The sequence below is a fragment of the Lissotriton vulgaris genome, chromosome 4_1 (assembly GCF_964263255.1).
Source record: "Lissotriton vulgaris chromosome 4_1, aLisVul1.2, whole genome shotgun sequence".
NCBI classification, from domain to species: Eukaryota; Metazoa; Chordata; class Amphibia; order Caudata; family Salamandridae; genus Lissotriton; species Lissotriton vulgaris.
Window position 1 is genome coordinate 1,554,976,790 of NC_141691.1, and position 16,609 is coordinate 1,554,993,398.

The 16,609-nt window shown below is 43.4% G+C and overlaps 1 protein-coding gene across 7 annotated transcripts in view; it reads right to left on the bottom strand.

The window, feature by feature from the left end:
• Positions 1 to 549: 549 nt before the first annotated feature.
• The window catches only part of ASPH (aspartate beta-hydroxylase), a 584,233-nt gene continuing 568,173 nt past the window's right edge, over positions 550 to 16,609 (bottom strand). For all 7 annotated transcript variants that reach the window (XM_086965790.1, XM_086965792.1, XM_086965789.1 and 4 more), the window contains 2 exons: positions 13,537 to 13,670; positions 550 to 4,013 (listed from right to left, as the gene is read on the bottom strand). In XM_086965790.1, the coding sequence (XP_086821916.1) occupies positions 3,863 to 4,013; positions 13,537 to 13,670 (285 nt within the window). In that variant the 3' untranslated portion in view covers positions 550 to 3,862. The remainder of the gene's footprint in view (positions 4,014 to 13,536; positions 13,671 to 16,609) is intronic.

Below are 16,609 nucleotides of genomic sequence, written 5' to 3' on the forward strand. Positions count from 1 at the left end.
CAGGAAAAGACTCAAGACCTGGCTTTTCAGCCTGCTACCTAGACCTGGATACCCTCACGGGTAATTAGCTGCGCTATACAAATCCCTGATTGATTGATCCTTTCTGTTTCTAGTAATGGGCAACGCAGTGCACTCTTTTAGTCACACAACATTTGCAATGGATCCTGCTACTTCACGCTCCATCTTAAAGATCTTTCCCCAGTGGGTCCCCGATGTGCAAGTATAAAAAGTGATGTTTTGCTGTGGTCAAAATTATTGTTGAAAACTAAAACTAGGAGCTGGATTATTGATCTCTAACATCCAGTGCACTAACCTTAATGTCCAGGTTAGTGCCCCTTCATAAATATTGTTTGTTCCACAAGCAAAGGTGAATTACATGCTTGTCTCATTACAAGCACAAAAGCAAATCATTGTTGCCTGCCTCTGGTCCCAGCTCATCCGGGAGGTGCTTGTTAAGCACCTCAGATTCTAACACTGAACCCTACAAAAACAAACTTGTTAAACAGCATTTTAAAAATGTAGGTTTCTACAAAATCACACAGCACCATATTACTGGTAGTACATTTTTATTCTATGAAATGTGTACTTCATCTAATATTTCAAGAAATATAATTAGAAAACATGATCATCCATAGTGTACAAGCAGGGTAGTTGTTTCGTCCAGCGCTGTATATATGCGTCATATCCTACCACGCAGCCTATAAGGATGTGCTAGACCGGTTAAGACGGGCTTAACACGGTGAACGGCATTGATCATTAAGGCCCAACTGCATCAATGCAAACTTTCCTGCTCACTGTCTCTGGTCCACAACAATTGATTCCCTCATGACTTTAATCAAAGGCACAGAATAAGAGCAGAGTTTTACTGAGCAGGTCTTCAGACAAGATCCCTGCACCTTCCATTTGTATACACCTCAAGGAATGTCTGACTGATGTCCGCCAAATGATGGACACTTTATCACACAACACATTTCAGTACAGTCTGGGAAGTACAGGAATAACAATCGCATGGAGTCAACTTCATGGCACTGGAAACATTCTGATAAAGGCAGGAGGTGAAGCAGTAAACAGTGGTGAAGACCAACGAAGCATCCACACCAGGGCCATAAATCATGGCAAATATGGTACAAGCCTAAGGCCACTGTGAGCAGAAAGGGGTCAGCAAAAGGCGAAAGAGGTAAAGTGAGGTGGGAATTAAGGACCGGAGAGCACAATTTAGGGGATTATGGAATGAAGAAATAGTACAAGTTGACCTCGAACAAGAGATGGAATGGAGAAAAATGGCGGCTGCATGTATCTATTCCTGTGACAGTAATATTTTTGGACTCGGTACTCTCATCTCCATGAAGGGCTGTAGTAGAGCATCCGAGTCTGGTTAAATCACACTTTACAATGCCGGCTATGTTAATTTCTGTTAGGACAAAATTATTTAGACGGGTGGCTGACTAACCTAATTGCAGGGAATTAATTTAGATGGACAAATGGTTATTGTGACCCAAAAACATATTATAAATTCTTGATTGAAAAAGAAGAGCTTAGAAAGGCATTTGTAATAAGAAAATGGGTGAGGTAGGAAAGAGGCTTGGACTAAGAAGAACGAAAAAAAATAAAGTGGGCAGGACATATTTCAAAGAAAGATAATAGGTTATAGCAGCCATACAATTATGCTTTTATCAACCAGAAGGGTGATTGATGCTTTACACTGAATTTGAATTAACGGAGTAGAGACGTGTAGCAGCACGTTTAACAGCGCCTACTTCCAGATGCTCTATGCTTCTAGGTGGCGACAGACACGAAAAAAGGAACACACACCAGGGACCATTTGATTGATTACCCCTAACGTAGCAGCAAATACTTGCATATTAGCCAAATAATCTATTTTTTAAACCCAGTTTCAGTGGCACAGATGTTGAATTACCATTAATACTAATATTAAGAAATACTACTTCATAGGAAGCAAAATTGCAACCCGATGTTAAGCTTGATATTGATCATGTACTTGTAGGCAGTCTGTTGTCAGTTTTGGTGCAGTGGCATGTGCTCGGACGTCACATATCCAATTCTCAGATAGCAGGGGTTTCCCATTCAGCGGGTAATACACTACCCCAGGGTAAATGCTACAGCCTGCGGTATTTGTCCTTTACAGCGGCCATTACTCGACCAGGAGGTACCACGCACAAGCACCGTGTTTGGTTTATGCGCTACAGCTGCGTCCCTGAGTCTGCTGGTAAACCACGTGGGCATCCGTATGGGACACACGTCATGCACAGTATGCTATTCCTCAACGACCACAATCTGTATTGGGTACAGGTGCGCTGGACTGAAACAAAAAAGTAAAGAGTGCAGAAATAAGACTATGGCGGTAAAGCTCGTAGTAGCACTATGGCTGTGTAAGCTTCTAACCAGGCCACACACAACCACTCTGGATAACGAGGGCCCCTTCCGTCATACGGTCCACACACGACAGTCACCTGAAGTACGGGCGCAGGACCAGCAGGTGCCTCAGACTACGCTGATCCTGTTTTGAGGACGTCAACGTCATTGGCTGTGCGTCAGCGCGAGGCACCGTTGACGCTTCCCTGCGCATCAGTAAAACAGTCCATAGTGGGCCCGTTGTACTGCCGGGCCCATCTCAGGTGAGTTGTTAGTGTAATTTGTCTACTACAGCGGCATTTGTGACAGTTAGACTGCGGTGACAGCGTAAAGCGGAGACATATGTCCAGTTTAGGAGCCCAAAGTAATTAGTGTTATATAGCTCAATGTTATGTAGTTTCTTTTTAAAGCTCTTTGGATCTTTGCTACATTCTCTGAACGTACTAATATATAAAGGCGTAAAATACCTTTCAAGATTTTACACTGTGCTGTTTCAGCATTGATTATAGTGTTTATGAACGCTTGCTTCTCTCTGTGTGTGCTACATAAAGAGGCATGGTAACGGTTGAGACAGTTTACATTGTAATTTACGGAATTAAGAAGGAGCAATTCAAACATTGGGCGCAATTAAGAGCTAAGTGTACATTGTAAACTGAAAACTCCTCTTAAATTGCAATGATTACTGCACTATGTAAATTGTATTTTAACTTATGCTTTTCATATATCAATATAGTTTTTGGCACAGCGAATACTAAGGAAATTAGATTTTTTTTATTTAACTGACACATGGCAGACAACAACCTATCTTCTTAAAAGTGCAATGTCAACCCCAGCCTAGAACAGGAGCGCCAAAAAGGCCATATTTTCAACTACAACCTATTCGTTTAAAAAAATCCATGTTTAACTTCAAGAAGAGAGCTGGTCTTAAAAGGACCTTGCACTCATGTGTTATTGGCAGGTGAGTGGATGATACATGTTAACATGTTCAAGACTCGCACAGTTAGCAGCTAGACGCAGGACTTTACTCAGCAGCATTCTGCTGAGGACAACCTGCTGCCAGAGAATATGTAGTGTGGTCCACCAGAGTCCATAAATATGGATGAGTAAAGAACAGCATCAATTGCACATCTTTAAAAAATATAGTGGTCCCAGAAGTAAAATATCCACGAAGTTCTTGTACAAAAATACAGGTACCATTTAGAAATATATTTCTTTTGCAAAATTAAACAACCCCTTCACATTATCTACACGATGTACTAACTAAACATCTGTGTGCCTAACTGTCTTAAACTGCTGAGGAGAACACATATTTATGAGAAAAAACTGTGCAGGCTCCTGAAAGAAATGGTTCTGGTCTATACAATCAGTGCAGTTAATTTATATAAAAAGAGAGGAGGGACTACTGTGGCACTGGCGATCCTTGCAGTGCACATCAATTCCTTCATATATTTGACACCTTGGAGCCTCATTTTGGAGAGGAGCAAAGGCTCTAAATGGCAGGTAAGGTGCGCCTCTGCTGCAAGGTTAGCTCTGGGTGCCAGACGTCCACGATGAAGATGAGCCTGAAATCCTGTGCATCTTGCCACACTTCGTGCTCAAAAGAGTCATCAAAGATGAGCACCTTCCCATCCTCCCAGGACCTGAAATATCAAGAGATACATTACATTAATGTCGCCTTAATGAGGAACAGAAAAAGTGACTTACCTTCGGAAATGTTCCTTCAGGTGGACACTCTATCCACCTGCAGATTCCTGACCTTTGAATATCCCAGGCTCCACAGTGATAATCTGATAATAATACTTTATTTGATTTGTAAAAATCATAAAAGGGTGGATCTTACCACCATGAAATAAACGCTAACATCTTTGAGTCAGCATAGAAACAGCGTAAAATCACATAAAAAAAGGCACAGTGAAATGACACAAGTCATTAGCAACTTTGCACAAGTATGCAGCTAATGTGTACAATGAAGAAAAAAATATATTAAAAAACACAAGCAAGGCTGTGCAAGGGGATAACTGTCTCATTAAGGCTTCGGGACAACCAATGAATATTGTGACAAGGGATACAAATTGCTTGGGGGTTTAATTTAACTAGATATAACTTGAGACTTATTGACTCAGAATAAAGTGCATATGCCGGAAGAGTGGAAAAAAAAAAGGGTATCTATTGGGAAAATATGGGAGAGTCCAGGGCCAGCCGTGGGGGAACCATTTGGCCCAGTTCGTCTTTAATTACTGCCTTGTTTTCCAGCTCTTGGGCAGCGAAAGCCAGGAATTTTATAGTTTTGCAGGAAAGTTGTATCAATGACCCGCTGAGGCATTTTATCACAGCCGCCCTGCAAGTTCTGACTTGCGCTTCTCTTAAGAGTGGTATCAAGAGCATCTTCCTTAGATTTTGTAATACCGGGCAATTACACAATAAGTGCAATAGTGACTCTGCACCCTTGCCACAGAGTCGACAATCTGAAGTTGACCAGGTCCGTAGCCATTTGGGGGTAAGGTCTTTGCTCGAGAACCAACCCAGCCTCAGAAGGCTTAGTTTCCTCTTGTAATAATCTCTGAAACTTTCTTGCAAATATGGCTGTTGTTTCATTTGGTTATATGTTGGCATCACAATCCAGGCATGGCTTTTGCCAGCTACTGAATCTTTGTCCATTTACAGCGATGCTTGTTTGATAGCTTTGTTTGTAATCTGTTTAAAAACATTATAAGACATGGGAGAAAACCAGGCTTCTTCCAGATTTAACGATAGAAGCGCTTCCTGAGAGACTTACATGTTGAGTTGGAAAGCCTAGCCTGTTTTTCAACTTCTTCCCAGCAGAGGTGGGCAAGTGAGTTATCTTCGGCGTCCCTAATACGCCAATAGTATTTGACCAGGGCCCCTTGTCTTGCTGGAATCTGGTTTGTTAGCCCGTATTCCAGAAGTATTTGGGCATGTGAAATATGTCGCGGAATCGAGAAGAGGTTTTAAAACAATCTTGATTGGGCAAGGTTTAGCACTGTAGAGTCCCTGATTGCCATCATTTCCGAGCCGTATGAGAGCGAGGGCAGGAATTTTGCTGCTACAACCTTTAACATATGACCGGTTGAACTTCCACTTAGATGTTTTTGTATGGTTTTAAAAGCAAATTGAAGTTGTTTGGATTTTGATTTCCCCAGATCTAAGTGGTATTTGTACTTTAGTTGATGGTCCAGTAGTGGATCCGGAAACTTTTCCATAACTCTTCCATGGTGGTAGGTGACGCTAACTCTGTGTCGACTCCGGCAGTGAAGTCATCATGACATCAGCAAAGTCATAAAATGCCTGGCATGCTGACATCAGTTTCCCATCGATTTATCCCACATCAATGAGGCGAAAGCACGAAAATGGCATTATGTGAGTAGAGGTGCAACACAACAGCAAACCTGGAACCTTAACAGCCATTACAAGGGACTATCCTTAGAGGGTCCTGCAATTCTAACAGAGAACCATACTACAAGATGGGGAGGAGGGCAGAATTAGTGAGGAATCTGCATGTAGACAGAGTTTCCACCAGAAAGACTACCGCCATAGGTAAGTAAATATTTTTTTCTAATGGATACTTCTACCTGCAGATTCGTTGCCTTTTGAACAGATTAACAATTGGATTAGCAGTACCCCACTTGAAGAAGGGGCTTGAAGGAATAGTTAAACTAAAAGTTCAGACAAGGACGTCTTGAAGAATCAAGTAGGCAAAATAGCCGTATGATGCACTTCTGAATCCAAGCTGTAATGCTTAGCAAAAATGCAGATACCCATGTTGCTGCTCTGAAGATGTCAGCCACAGGAACTCCTCGTACCAAGGCTGGAGTGGAAGACTTGAATCTGGTAGAAAAAGCGCTTATGCAGTTTGAAGATTCTTTTCACGCCTAGGATAACATCCTAATACATTGGGCGTGCCCTCTTCTGGACAGCTCTGTCCTTCCTTTTGCCTGCGAACCCCACAAAGAGCTGGTCATCCGTCCAGAACGCCCTGGAGCAGTCGAAATAGAAACTGACTGCCCCTTTCGAGTCCAGCCTGTGCTGCCTCTTAGTGGGATGTGGTGGTGGATCGAAAAAAAAGGAGTAATTGATTGATCCAGATGGAATGGGGGTCACAACATTGGAGAGGAAAGCAGCCCTGGTTCAAAGAACCAACTTGTCAGGGAAAAAAATGCAAAATGCAGACAAAGCTCTGTGCCTGTAACTCACTGACATGGCTCACTGAAGTAACAGCAGCAAGAAATACAGTTTTAATAGTCAACAGACGTAACTGGCAACTATGAAGGGGCTATGGTGAACCCATCTGAACTGAGGTTCAATTGGGGCATAACAAAGGGAGTAAGGGAAATACATTGTTCAAGCCCCTGACAAAATGCAAAACAATGAGCATCGTAAACAAGGATGGTTGGTCTGGAAAACAGAGGACCTTTATGGTCCCTACCATGCAGTACTGCTGCACAAAGGCTAGCACACATTTTAAGATGTGCAACAGATGGAACTTCAGGAGATCCACCCCATTTTCTGGATACCAAGTGGAAAACCTGTTCCATCCTCCGAAGTACACCGTCGTGGTAGAATGATGGCGAGCAGACATAATAATTCCTACCACTTCCAACGGCAATTGGAATGTGGCCAGACTACCCCGCTCAATCTCCAGGCATGAAAGTGGAGGCTCTAAAGGTTGGGGATATAGAAACTGAACCCCTGATTGAGATAGGATATTTGGCCTGAGAGACTCCAGGGACACAGGTAAAGGTGCAGGAGATCTATGCACCTTCTCAGTCAATCTGGGTAGATGAAGATGACTTGAGTCAAGTCTTGGCGAATTTTGCTCAGGACTCGAGAAATCAAGGGCATGGTTGGAAGCACACAGTGAAGAGGAAAACTCCACATTGCATTTTAATTGTCTGTCAAGATCTGGACTGACCCACTGAGAATGGAGGGAAGGAATGCCTTGAGTGCCAAGTGGATTGCCTTCAGCTCCAGTAGACTATGTCAAAATCTATTGCTACAGAGACCAGAGGCGTCTGATCTCCAATGCCTTCAGATGACCACTGTGGACATAACTCGTGGGAGCTGAAAGGATATCCTTAACACTAGATGCTCCTCTACGCCCCATCAGGTTAGATTCACAGCAGTGTCCCGGGAGATTGCGATTAAATATGACAAGTCTTCCCCATGTTGGAACCACTGCCTGCAGAGGCATGACTTGAGAGCCCTTGTGCCAGCGTACAACCTTGACCAGAGGATACAAGAAACCTACAGACCGAGTAGGCACAAGACCAACTGCACTGGAATCTGAGCCAATTCCAGAAACGAAGGAAACAAGGATTAGATGTCTCAAATCCTCTTAAGAGGCGGGAAAGCTAGGAGTGATAGAGTATGCATGAGGCACTAAGAAGGCTTCAAGTGAGCTTTGGGCAGACTGATAATAAAAAAACCCAGGTTGAACAGCACGGATGCAGTTGACGACAAGTAGCATAGCACCATCTCTGAGGACTTGGCTTTCAGGAGCAAAAAAAGTGTCCAGGGTCTTTCCTTTTCTATATTTGTCGTTGTATCTCCTCCTCTTGTGTTTAAATATCTTCTCCCTCATTGAAGCTAGAAACCAGGGTAATCTCGAACGGGGACAACAGTACTGTTTGCCATGATGATCATCCCTGGCCCTGGCCATGAAGGATTTCTTTGTCTACATCTTCATGGCTTAAGGATGCATGGTCTGACAGGACACACAGGATCTAAAGTCATGGTCTCAGCATAGACACCACAAGTAGATGTGTTGAGGGTCAGTAATAGACATCTGACCTTGACAATCCTTGCAGGGTTTGAAGCCTGAATGCGTATGGAAAGACATGATAGCACTTGACCTGTTAACAAAAATTCTGAAGAGCTCCTGACAGAACTGCAAACAGCAAGCGCCTCATCCATGCCATAGTTGCAGAAATAGGAATGAATGTCGGTATGCCAGGTGGACACTTTATGACTCTGGTGACATCATGATGATGTTGCTTCTGGTGTCAACACAGAGCCAACACAACCTACTGCAGTGGAAGAGCAATTGAAAGGTTTTCAGGTCCAGTCTGGCACCTGGGATATTGAAAAGGTGAGGCGTCTGCTGGTAGAAGTACCCTTCAAAAGCATAATTTTTAAAATTTATTTATGCATTAAATATTTGTAATGTATAAGTAATTGCAGCAAAAAACCTGGTACAAAACGTGCAGCAATGGGAATGGGGACGGTGGAAAAGTAAGGTATGAGAAGAATGAAAGGCGGTAGTGAAGGAATGGAGAAAGGTGTGGTTGAATATTAATACATACTAATGCTAAAGAACTTCAGAAAGTCAATTTGCGATAAAACATTTTACCTCCTCAACCATTTTCCCCAATCCCATCCCAATGTGAGATCTGCCCTGTCCCATTGACAGTTTTTACCTACTAGCAAACAAAAACACCATCCACTACACACAATGTATAACTTTACTCTTCACTTTTCTGCCTAATCCTTAAGACACACCTTGCTTTCTCTGCAAGTTGGTTAGTGAATTATGGGATAGAGTTAGCATTTTCCATGTTACAATGTACCCTAGTAGCTGTGCACCTACCATTTCGTCATATGAATCCAGGCAATGAAGTACCTTCTAGCCCACTGGAAACCTGTGCCCAGAGATTACGAGACTCTAAAACCTGTGACTTTCCAGGTTTGACAGGCTCTTCAGTGGTAGCTAGAATTAAAGAATCTGGCATTTTTCTAGGTACCCATCCTCCCAATGCTTTAACTTAGATGCCAGCAGCAAACAATGGGGTGCAAATCTAGAAAAGGAATCAATCCAAGGTCATTGATCTTCAGAGGAGATTCGGAAGATTTCCAATTTGAACTAGCTAGCTGCCATATATCAAGCCTTGTACCATTTCTGTCCTCTGCTCAGAGGTCATGCAGTCCAAGTGAGAACTGGCAAACAGGTGGCCCAAGCCAATGTAAATTGTCAAGACGGCACTTGCATTGTGGTGTTGGCTTGTCTGGTACAGGAAATCTGCCAATGGGCAGAGCCCAATCTACTCTACCTGACAGCAATTTATCTGTCACAGATTGAAAATGGACCTACAAATGATCTGAGTTGAATCTTTCTGTCCTCAGTATTCTTGAACCTATGTACATTCTGTTTCAGAAGATTGCACTTTAGTTCAGTAATCCCTGGTTGAACCTGTTAGTTTCAATTACAATGTGTTTCTTCTGTATTTTTGTTCTCTGGTTCCATCTCCAAAGGCTATGGGCAGGAGAACTGAGGGAAGGTGAAGGGGTGAATGGTCCATCCATCTAATGGCCAAAAGCTCATCAGTAATCATGTTCCCTCAATTCCACCAAGCTCCATATCTTTCTCACCTGCCTATCATACTGGATATATTGGGAGTTCAGCTAACAGGGTCTCTGCAAGGCAGACTTCAAATGGGCCTCTTTGATATTCTTCTCTAACACAGCCACTTGCCATTTCCCATACTTTATGTCACATTATCAATTGCAGTTTGATGGAGGTTTTCTGTATATTTTCTTTCCAATCTTTTGAGCGCTATTTTTTACTTTGTCAAATAAAACAAGACTGCACAACATTATATTGCACAGCCCACTATTTTGTGGGTGGTGTTCTGATTTGTGTTGCCTCATGGTTACTTGTGAAGGTTTGAGTATTTCCTCACATTGTAAGGGTAGGAATGAGGAAGACGGACGGGGAAGTAATGGGCTAGTTATCTACCAGTAATCTTTATTACTTGCAGTCTTGGTCTTCTTGTCAGAGTCCTCTCACAGGGCCTATAAAAACTTGGCTATATTTTTTAGAAGTTCATAGGGTTAGCTCTGTACTTAAATTCATGTTGAGTAGGCCTAGACTAAGTTAGGTACCTTGGTTATTTTAATGTGCTAATTATTATTATTATTATTAGCGGGTTTATATAGCGCTATGAATAAACTCCCGGAGGAGTATCTCCGTGCTTGTGACAACCTGCCGGAGGAACTGAAGAGTGGAAAATGATATTAAAATGACTCAAAAAGAGCTCATTAGGACCCAACAAGGGTGGATGGCTAAAATGAGCTAAACTAAAAAGTTTTCAGATATTTTCTAAAGTGAAGCTAATGTAGGCAGAACTGTTTATGGAACAGGGCAGACATCACATTGTCAGAACTGTAATGATTTAGATCAGGGCTCGTGTAATAAAGACTACTGTTAAATAATCTGCACATTACCAACCCTGGTGAAAGGATGCAATAGCCTAAAAAATACAAATATTGTGGTTGATAGGGCTTTGAACATAGAAAGATAGATTTTTACCCCTTACTCTCTAAATGATCTGTCTTACTTGTTCTGTTTATAATTTGTATAATACACTTTGACCATTTTGCACACCCACATTGGCAATGGTTAAGTAGAAGTTAGTTAAAATGTTTAAACACAAGATACCGTTCTAGGAGGCTTTGTCAGCACAGAACAAAGGAGGAATATTGGTCTAAGTAACTGAACTACTGGTTAAGGGGGGACTTCCTACTCAAGCAGAAACCACAATCCTTCTCAAAGTTAAGTCACAAGCGAACCCTAAATTTAACCTGTGCCCAACCCCCTGATAGCTTGGCAGAGACCAGTCAGTCTTAACTTAGAGGCACTGTGTAAAGTATTTGTGCAACACTTCAAACAGTAACAACATACCACAAAAGGATTTCACATCAGTTTAGAAAAAATAGAATAATTTTTAATAAATAAAAGAAGACAAAAATGACAAAAATGCAATCCGTAGATACAGAGCTATGCTGGTTTAAAGATATCAGTGATAAATAATGCCAATAAGCACAAAGTAGTGGATATCTGGTCGAGCTCGACCGGGAAAAACTCACAAGTTCAGGCTGTCCATTATGGAGCGCAAGCCGGCTACAAGGACTCAGTTAGGTCCACTGAACAAAAGTACCTTAGGTAGTGGAGCATTGCAAAGTGCAGCCGAAGTAACACAACGGTTTAGAGGTGCTACGGAGCTGTGTTACGAGGTCTGGCGTCATCGTTGAGGGCTTGCGAAGCGAAGTCTGACGTCGAGGATGTGTCTTGCAGCTGAGTCAATGTTTTGGTTCTGAAGAGCTGTGAGGCTGCGATGTGAAAACCTGCCTCGTCATCGAGGCTGCTGTTGATGAGAGATTTGAAATGTAATTACCTGCGTCAAAAAAGCTTAGCACAAGCGGCAGTTTTGATGCAGGCTGCAATGTCTCTGTGGAGTCCTTGCATCAGGAGGAACCTCGCAGAAGAGGTCATGTGTCGGGTTCTGCTGGGGGTTGTGTTGCAGAGGAGATGTGTCAGTTCTGCTGGATCCACAGATGGGCTGGCAGAGACCCTTCTGACCCACTTCCAAGGGTCCAGGACTGGGGTAGCATCACTTGGCAGGGTAAGACTCACAGATCGCAGAGTCCAGGAGCTGAGTTCAGAGTTGTTGGAGCCTTTTGTCCCTGAGGCTCTAATCATGAGGCCAGTCAACTAGCTCTTAGAGTCACTTTGGAGTCCTCGGTTAAAAAGATGCAGGTCCAGTCCTTCTCACCCAGGCAATAGGGCAGCAGGCTGCAGGTCAGCACAGCAAGTCAGTAGTCCAGCATGGTAGCAGTTCAGCAGAGTGGCAATCCTTTCAGCAGCACAGCAGTCCTTCTTGACAGACTATCCACAGGTCCAACAGTGTACTGAAGAGGTGGTGTCTGAGGTCCAATATTCATACCTGGTGTCCTTCCTCTGGAAGGTGCGAGAAGTTAGTAGTTAATGAGTGTTATCAAGTACGGCCATTACATGGAGAATTGGGGTCTCTCTCTCTTTTCTGTTGTTTATTCCACATTGTTCTGTTTAGAAGCAGTTCCTGTTTGCAAAGCGCTGGGCTTCCGGCTATGTTGTTGATGAACTAGAAGCACGGTGGAGGAAAATATCCTCAAAACACCGCAAGTAGAAAGATGGGAACACAATGATACCCACAGAATGGAATGAGGAATTCAATATTTTACCTACTCATACTCTGATATACATGGCTCTCTTTTCAATTAAATGATAACAGAAAGGTGTGGGAATGTGGTCAAAAGGCGCTTATACGCAATATGGACCATAATCATGTACTAAAGAATGGACAGATGCTAGATCTCTGAGATTTTGTTATTTTGACAAGTTTAACTTGAATGGAGAGGGATCATCCCAAACAAAATGGAGTGCCAATGCAATGGGAATGAGCAAAACCTAAAGGCAATAAACTAAAGCCCTGATCCCATGGAGGTCTACTGAGATCATTCTGCAACGTCTACCTCATGGTATGTCCGGTGTAATGCATCAGTTTTGTTGTGAGCCATGAGCCTGTACAAATTGGAAGATTTCCTGAAGGGAAGATTGCAGCAGTTAATCTCCAATCTCAATTCGCAATGCCCGCAATGCAAACAAACCCGTTTCTAACAGCAAGACTGCACAAAGACTTTTAATGCGATTCGAAGAGGAGCAGGCAGGAGACATGCTGTCTTACCAGTTTAACAGCATTTCACAAGAAAGGACAGCAGGTTGAAAAGAGGAACATTTAGTATTAGATCTGTGTATGTGGGAGGAAAATGTCACACAAATTTTCGTTCACTCATGCTTAATTGCTCACTGTTTGATAAAAGATCCCAGACATATTCGATGAATGATCCCCACAGTATTTAGCTGTGCGGATCTCAACACCTGTGTGTTTATTATCATAGCTCACCTACATTAGTGCACTGCATGGAATGTAAAGACTAGGCATACCAGAAATTGCCCCTCAATATTATTTCAAGCTCTCCACTCTTTACTACCATAAACAAAATTTTAGTTTTGAAAAAAGCACAAACAATTTTGATTATGAATCATACCACTGCTAGACATAAAATGCACTGATTGGCCCTGGATGGGCCTTGTTCAAAAATCACTGCAATAACAATAATTACTAGAATAATATGGAAGCCTGAGGTTGCCTGACTGGAATTCGAAGCCATGATCTACACGTTACAATAGATATCAGCCACAAGCATTTAACTCACTGAGAGATCTTGCCACTTAAGCCACAGATGTAAAGTGCAGTTCCATTGTTCAATAAAATAGCCAAAACTGTTCAACAACATGAAGAAATATAAAGTAAAGATTGCAAGTGTTACCTGGTATCATTTGCGCAGCGGATCCTGCAGCCCTCTTTGGGTATGACTAGCCCCAAATGCATCCTCAGGCGACAGTTGGTCGGCCCAGTGTGAGGCCAGACGTGAGTACCTGGGTGCATGACTGAATACTTTATCTGCAAACAAAAGCACACTTCAATAAGCAGCATCCTTCACCAGCTATGTATAATGTTACACAAAATGTAAACACATGGGCACATAAAGACACATGCTCACAGCATTTTCACTTTGCTAGAGTCCTTAGTAACAAGTAAATATCAGTGGGAGGCAACGATAATGTCAACAGCAAACAAATGTGATTAAACAGATTAATAATGCTAGACTTTCAAGGGAATGCACCGATCACTATGTATTTCAGTAAATGGATAATCAGAAAATATTGTGTGACTTGCTAATGAATAGTCTACAACTGAAGGATGGATTATGAATGAAACAGCTACTAACAATGCCAGCACTCTTCTGGAGTTGTGCTCTCTACAAACCATAAAAACACAACTAGAAGATGTTGGAAACCTAATCTAAAAAAAGCAAAAACATCATAAGAGCCTTACCAATTCAGGTATCAGTAAGCAAGGAGAAGGTGCCAGGATACTCTTTGTATGTCACTATATTTCAAAGTCAGCAATCCTGACCTACAATAATAGCGTATCCACTATATCGACCAAGTACTTAATTACAGTTCTTAACCACTTCGATGCTGATGACGAGCTCAGCTCGTCATCAGGCTTACCTGCTGTGTGCTGATGACGAGCTGAGGCCGTTATGTAACGCGGTAATTTTAAAAATGCAGCACACAGCGGGGAAAGCCGCCGCCGCGATGCGGTTAAGACCACTTGTACTTACCTTAGAACGTGAGTGTGAGGGTGTTGGAAACAGCTCTTTCTAGAGTGCTTTCCCTCTACTTTTGCTTTTATTCCTCCTGGTTTTCTGCTAATCTAGGTGCTATCCTTAGGACTTTGAGCGCGTTTTACACTATCATGCAGTGCCAAAGTGCAGTGCTTGTCATATACATACTGGTGATGGGTGTATACATAATTGGCTGATTTGAGTTAGCAGTAAGTACTTGTATAGGGGTAAGACATATACCCAGGGCATGCAGTTTGAATGCTCCTCTGTGGGCCCGCATCACTAGTTGTGCCATTTACAGCGATAGCTCATCGAACGTGCCACAGGTTTGCCCTAGTGGGGCATATGTGTGCAGGTTACTGTTACTCGGCTTGGCACTTAAAAAGCTACATGCCAAGGTTCTGCATGTCTCTTGCTATATCAGAGTTCTCCCTGGGGACAAAGTGCAGTGTAGGGAAGAGGTAGAGTATGAGCGCGTGTGCGAAACATGCAAGGTTAGTGAATGGCACAAGATGGTGTATTCAGTACAATAGAGCCTGCTTCGCACATTGGATTAGCATAGGGGAATATAGGGAAAAGCTATTGAGAAGTTCGTAATGGTCAATCCTCTCAGGTAGTGCAAGTGGATTCCACATATTTTAACTTGGAAATGTCACTTTGGGAACGTGGGTATTTCGATGCTCGTGGCTCTGCATGCCCGTCAGCCTGTCTCCAATTCACATCTGGGTGCTGGGGGGAAAGCTACATCTGTGCATTCCTGATAGAAGGCCATAAACTAGGGGCTCAAGGGAAACTGCCAACCTCTGACTCTGAGGGGCATTCCTGGGATGGAGACTTGGGGTGTGGAATTGGCTCCTGCATGCTAAGGGACAGGGTCTTGGCCCCGATAAAGATAGTGATCAATCATCCCGGGGTAGAATGGCAGACAGGACAGAATTTAGATCGGCCTGTGTATTTCAAAGGTGGGCTTTTGAACTGATCGGATCTTCAAAGGCCATTGTGGGTATAACTACTGGGGCTCTGGCCTCAGAAGTTAGAGACGCTTTTGGGATTGGAACCATACTACACTGGTTTGAAGCTGGACATTGACAAGAGGGATCGTTAGGGCAGGAGGAACTGCAACTGGATTATCCGCAGCGTTGTTGCAGCCTGGGGCTTGCTGTGCTCCAGAAAGGGTACTATCACTCAGTGGTTTTTACCTGGACAATGCTGGCCTGTGGCTAAGTGCCAACTGTTGTGCCCCGGGTCCCTAAGTACCCTCCAAGGGCCAGTTGGATGGCCTCCTGTCCACAAGATCCCAGGGGCAAAATGGATCTCCTTGTTTACACAAGGTCGTAAGGACTGTGTAGGGTGCTGCGAAAACGGGTGGAAGGTATCATCGGTTGGGACAAGGATCACCTGACGCACATCGTCATCATGCTGTGTTGAGGAATGTCCTCATAAAGATCAGCAGCCCACCTGAGATGCCAGGATGTAAGGAGTATGAGTAGTTTGAGGACCCGTGCTCGCAACTCGATACCTGTGCTAGCTTGCATTCAGAAACCTGTGGTGTCTGAAGGGTGTTGGGAGACCTGAGAAGCCTATACTCTCTTTGAACTCCAGATCAGGAGGGCAACAGTACCTGACATTGTGGCCTTCATCCGAGGCCGTTAGCTCCCTCTCCCCGGACCCACACTACAAGGTACTCTGTTGGAGAGAACATATTGACTGGACCCAAGTGGTCTTGTTGTGCCTGGTGGCCACCTACTGCTGACTGCCAGGAGCTCGCACCTCCGCTTGAGGGGAAACCTTTCACCTGACTTGGAAGCGTGCCAGCTTCCTGTGTCACAACCTTTTCCCTACGGGGAAGGGATAGTGATCCCGTACTTGTGTAGGTGCTGCTGGTTGCCTGGAGGCTTAATACGGATGGGCGGAACTAAGTGACTGTTTCTTTCCGCTTTAGGTGGTTCCGACAATCAAATCAACGTGACACCAGCAGGGGCAAATTGTATCATTGGCTGGTGTGGTTGAGTTACTGAGGGACTGGGTCACGAGGTGTAGTCAAAGACCTGCTATTTCTTGACCATTGCAACTGTTGGTGGTATGCAATATTGGGAAATGTCAGATTTGAGGATTGCCTCTGAATAGGGCGTATATGTTCATGCCGTTCTGCTGCTAATAGGATAGTTCGACAATTGCATATAACTGTAAAATATATATTCAATGAGTA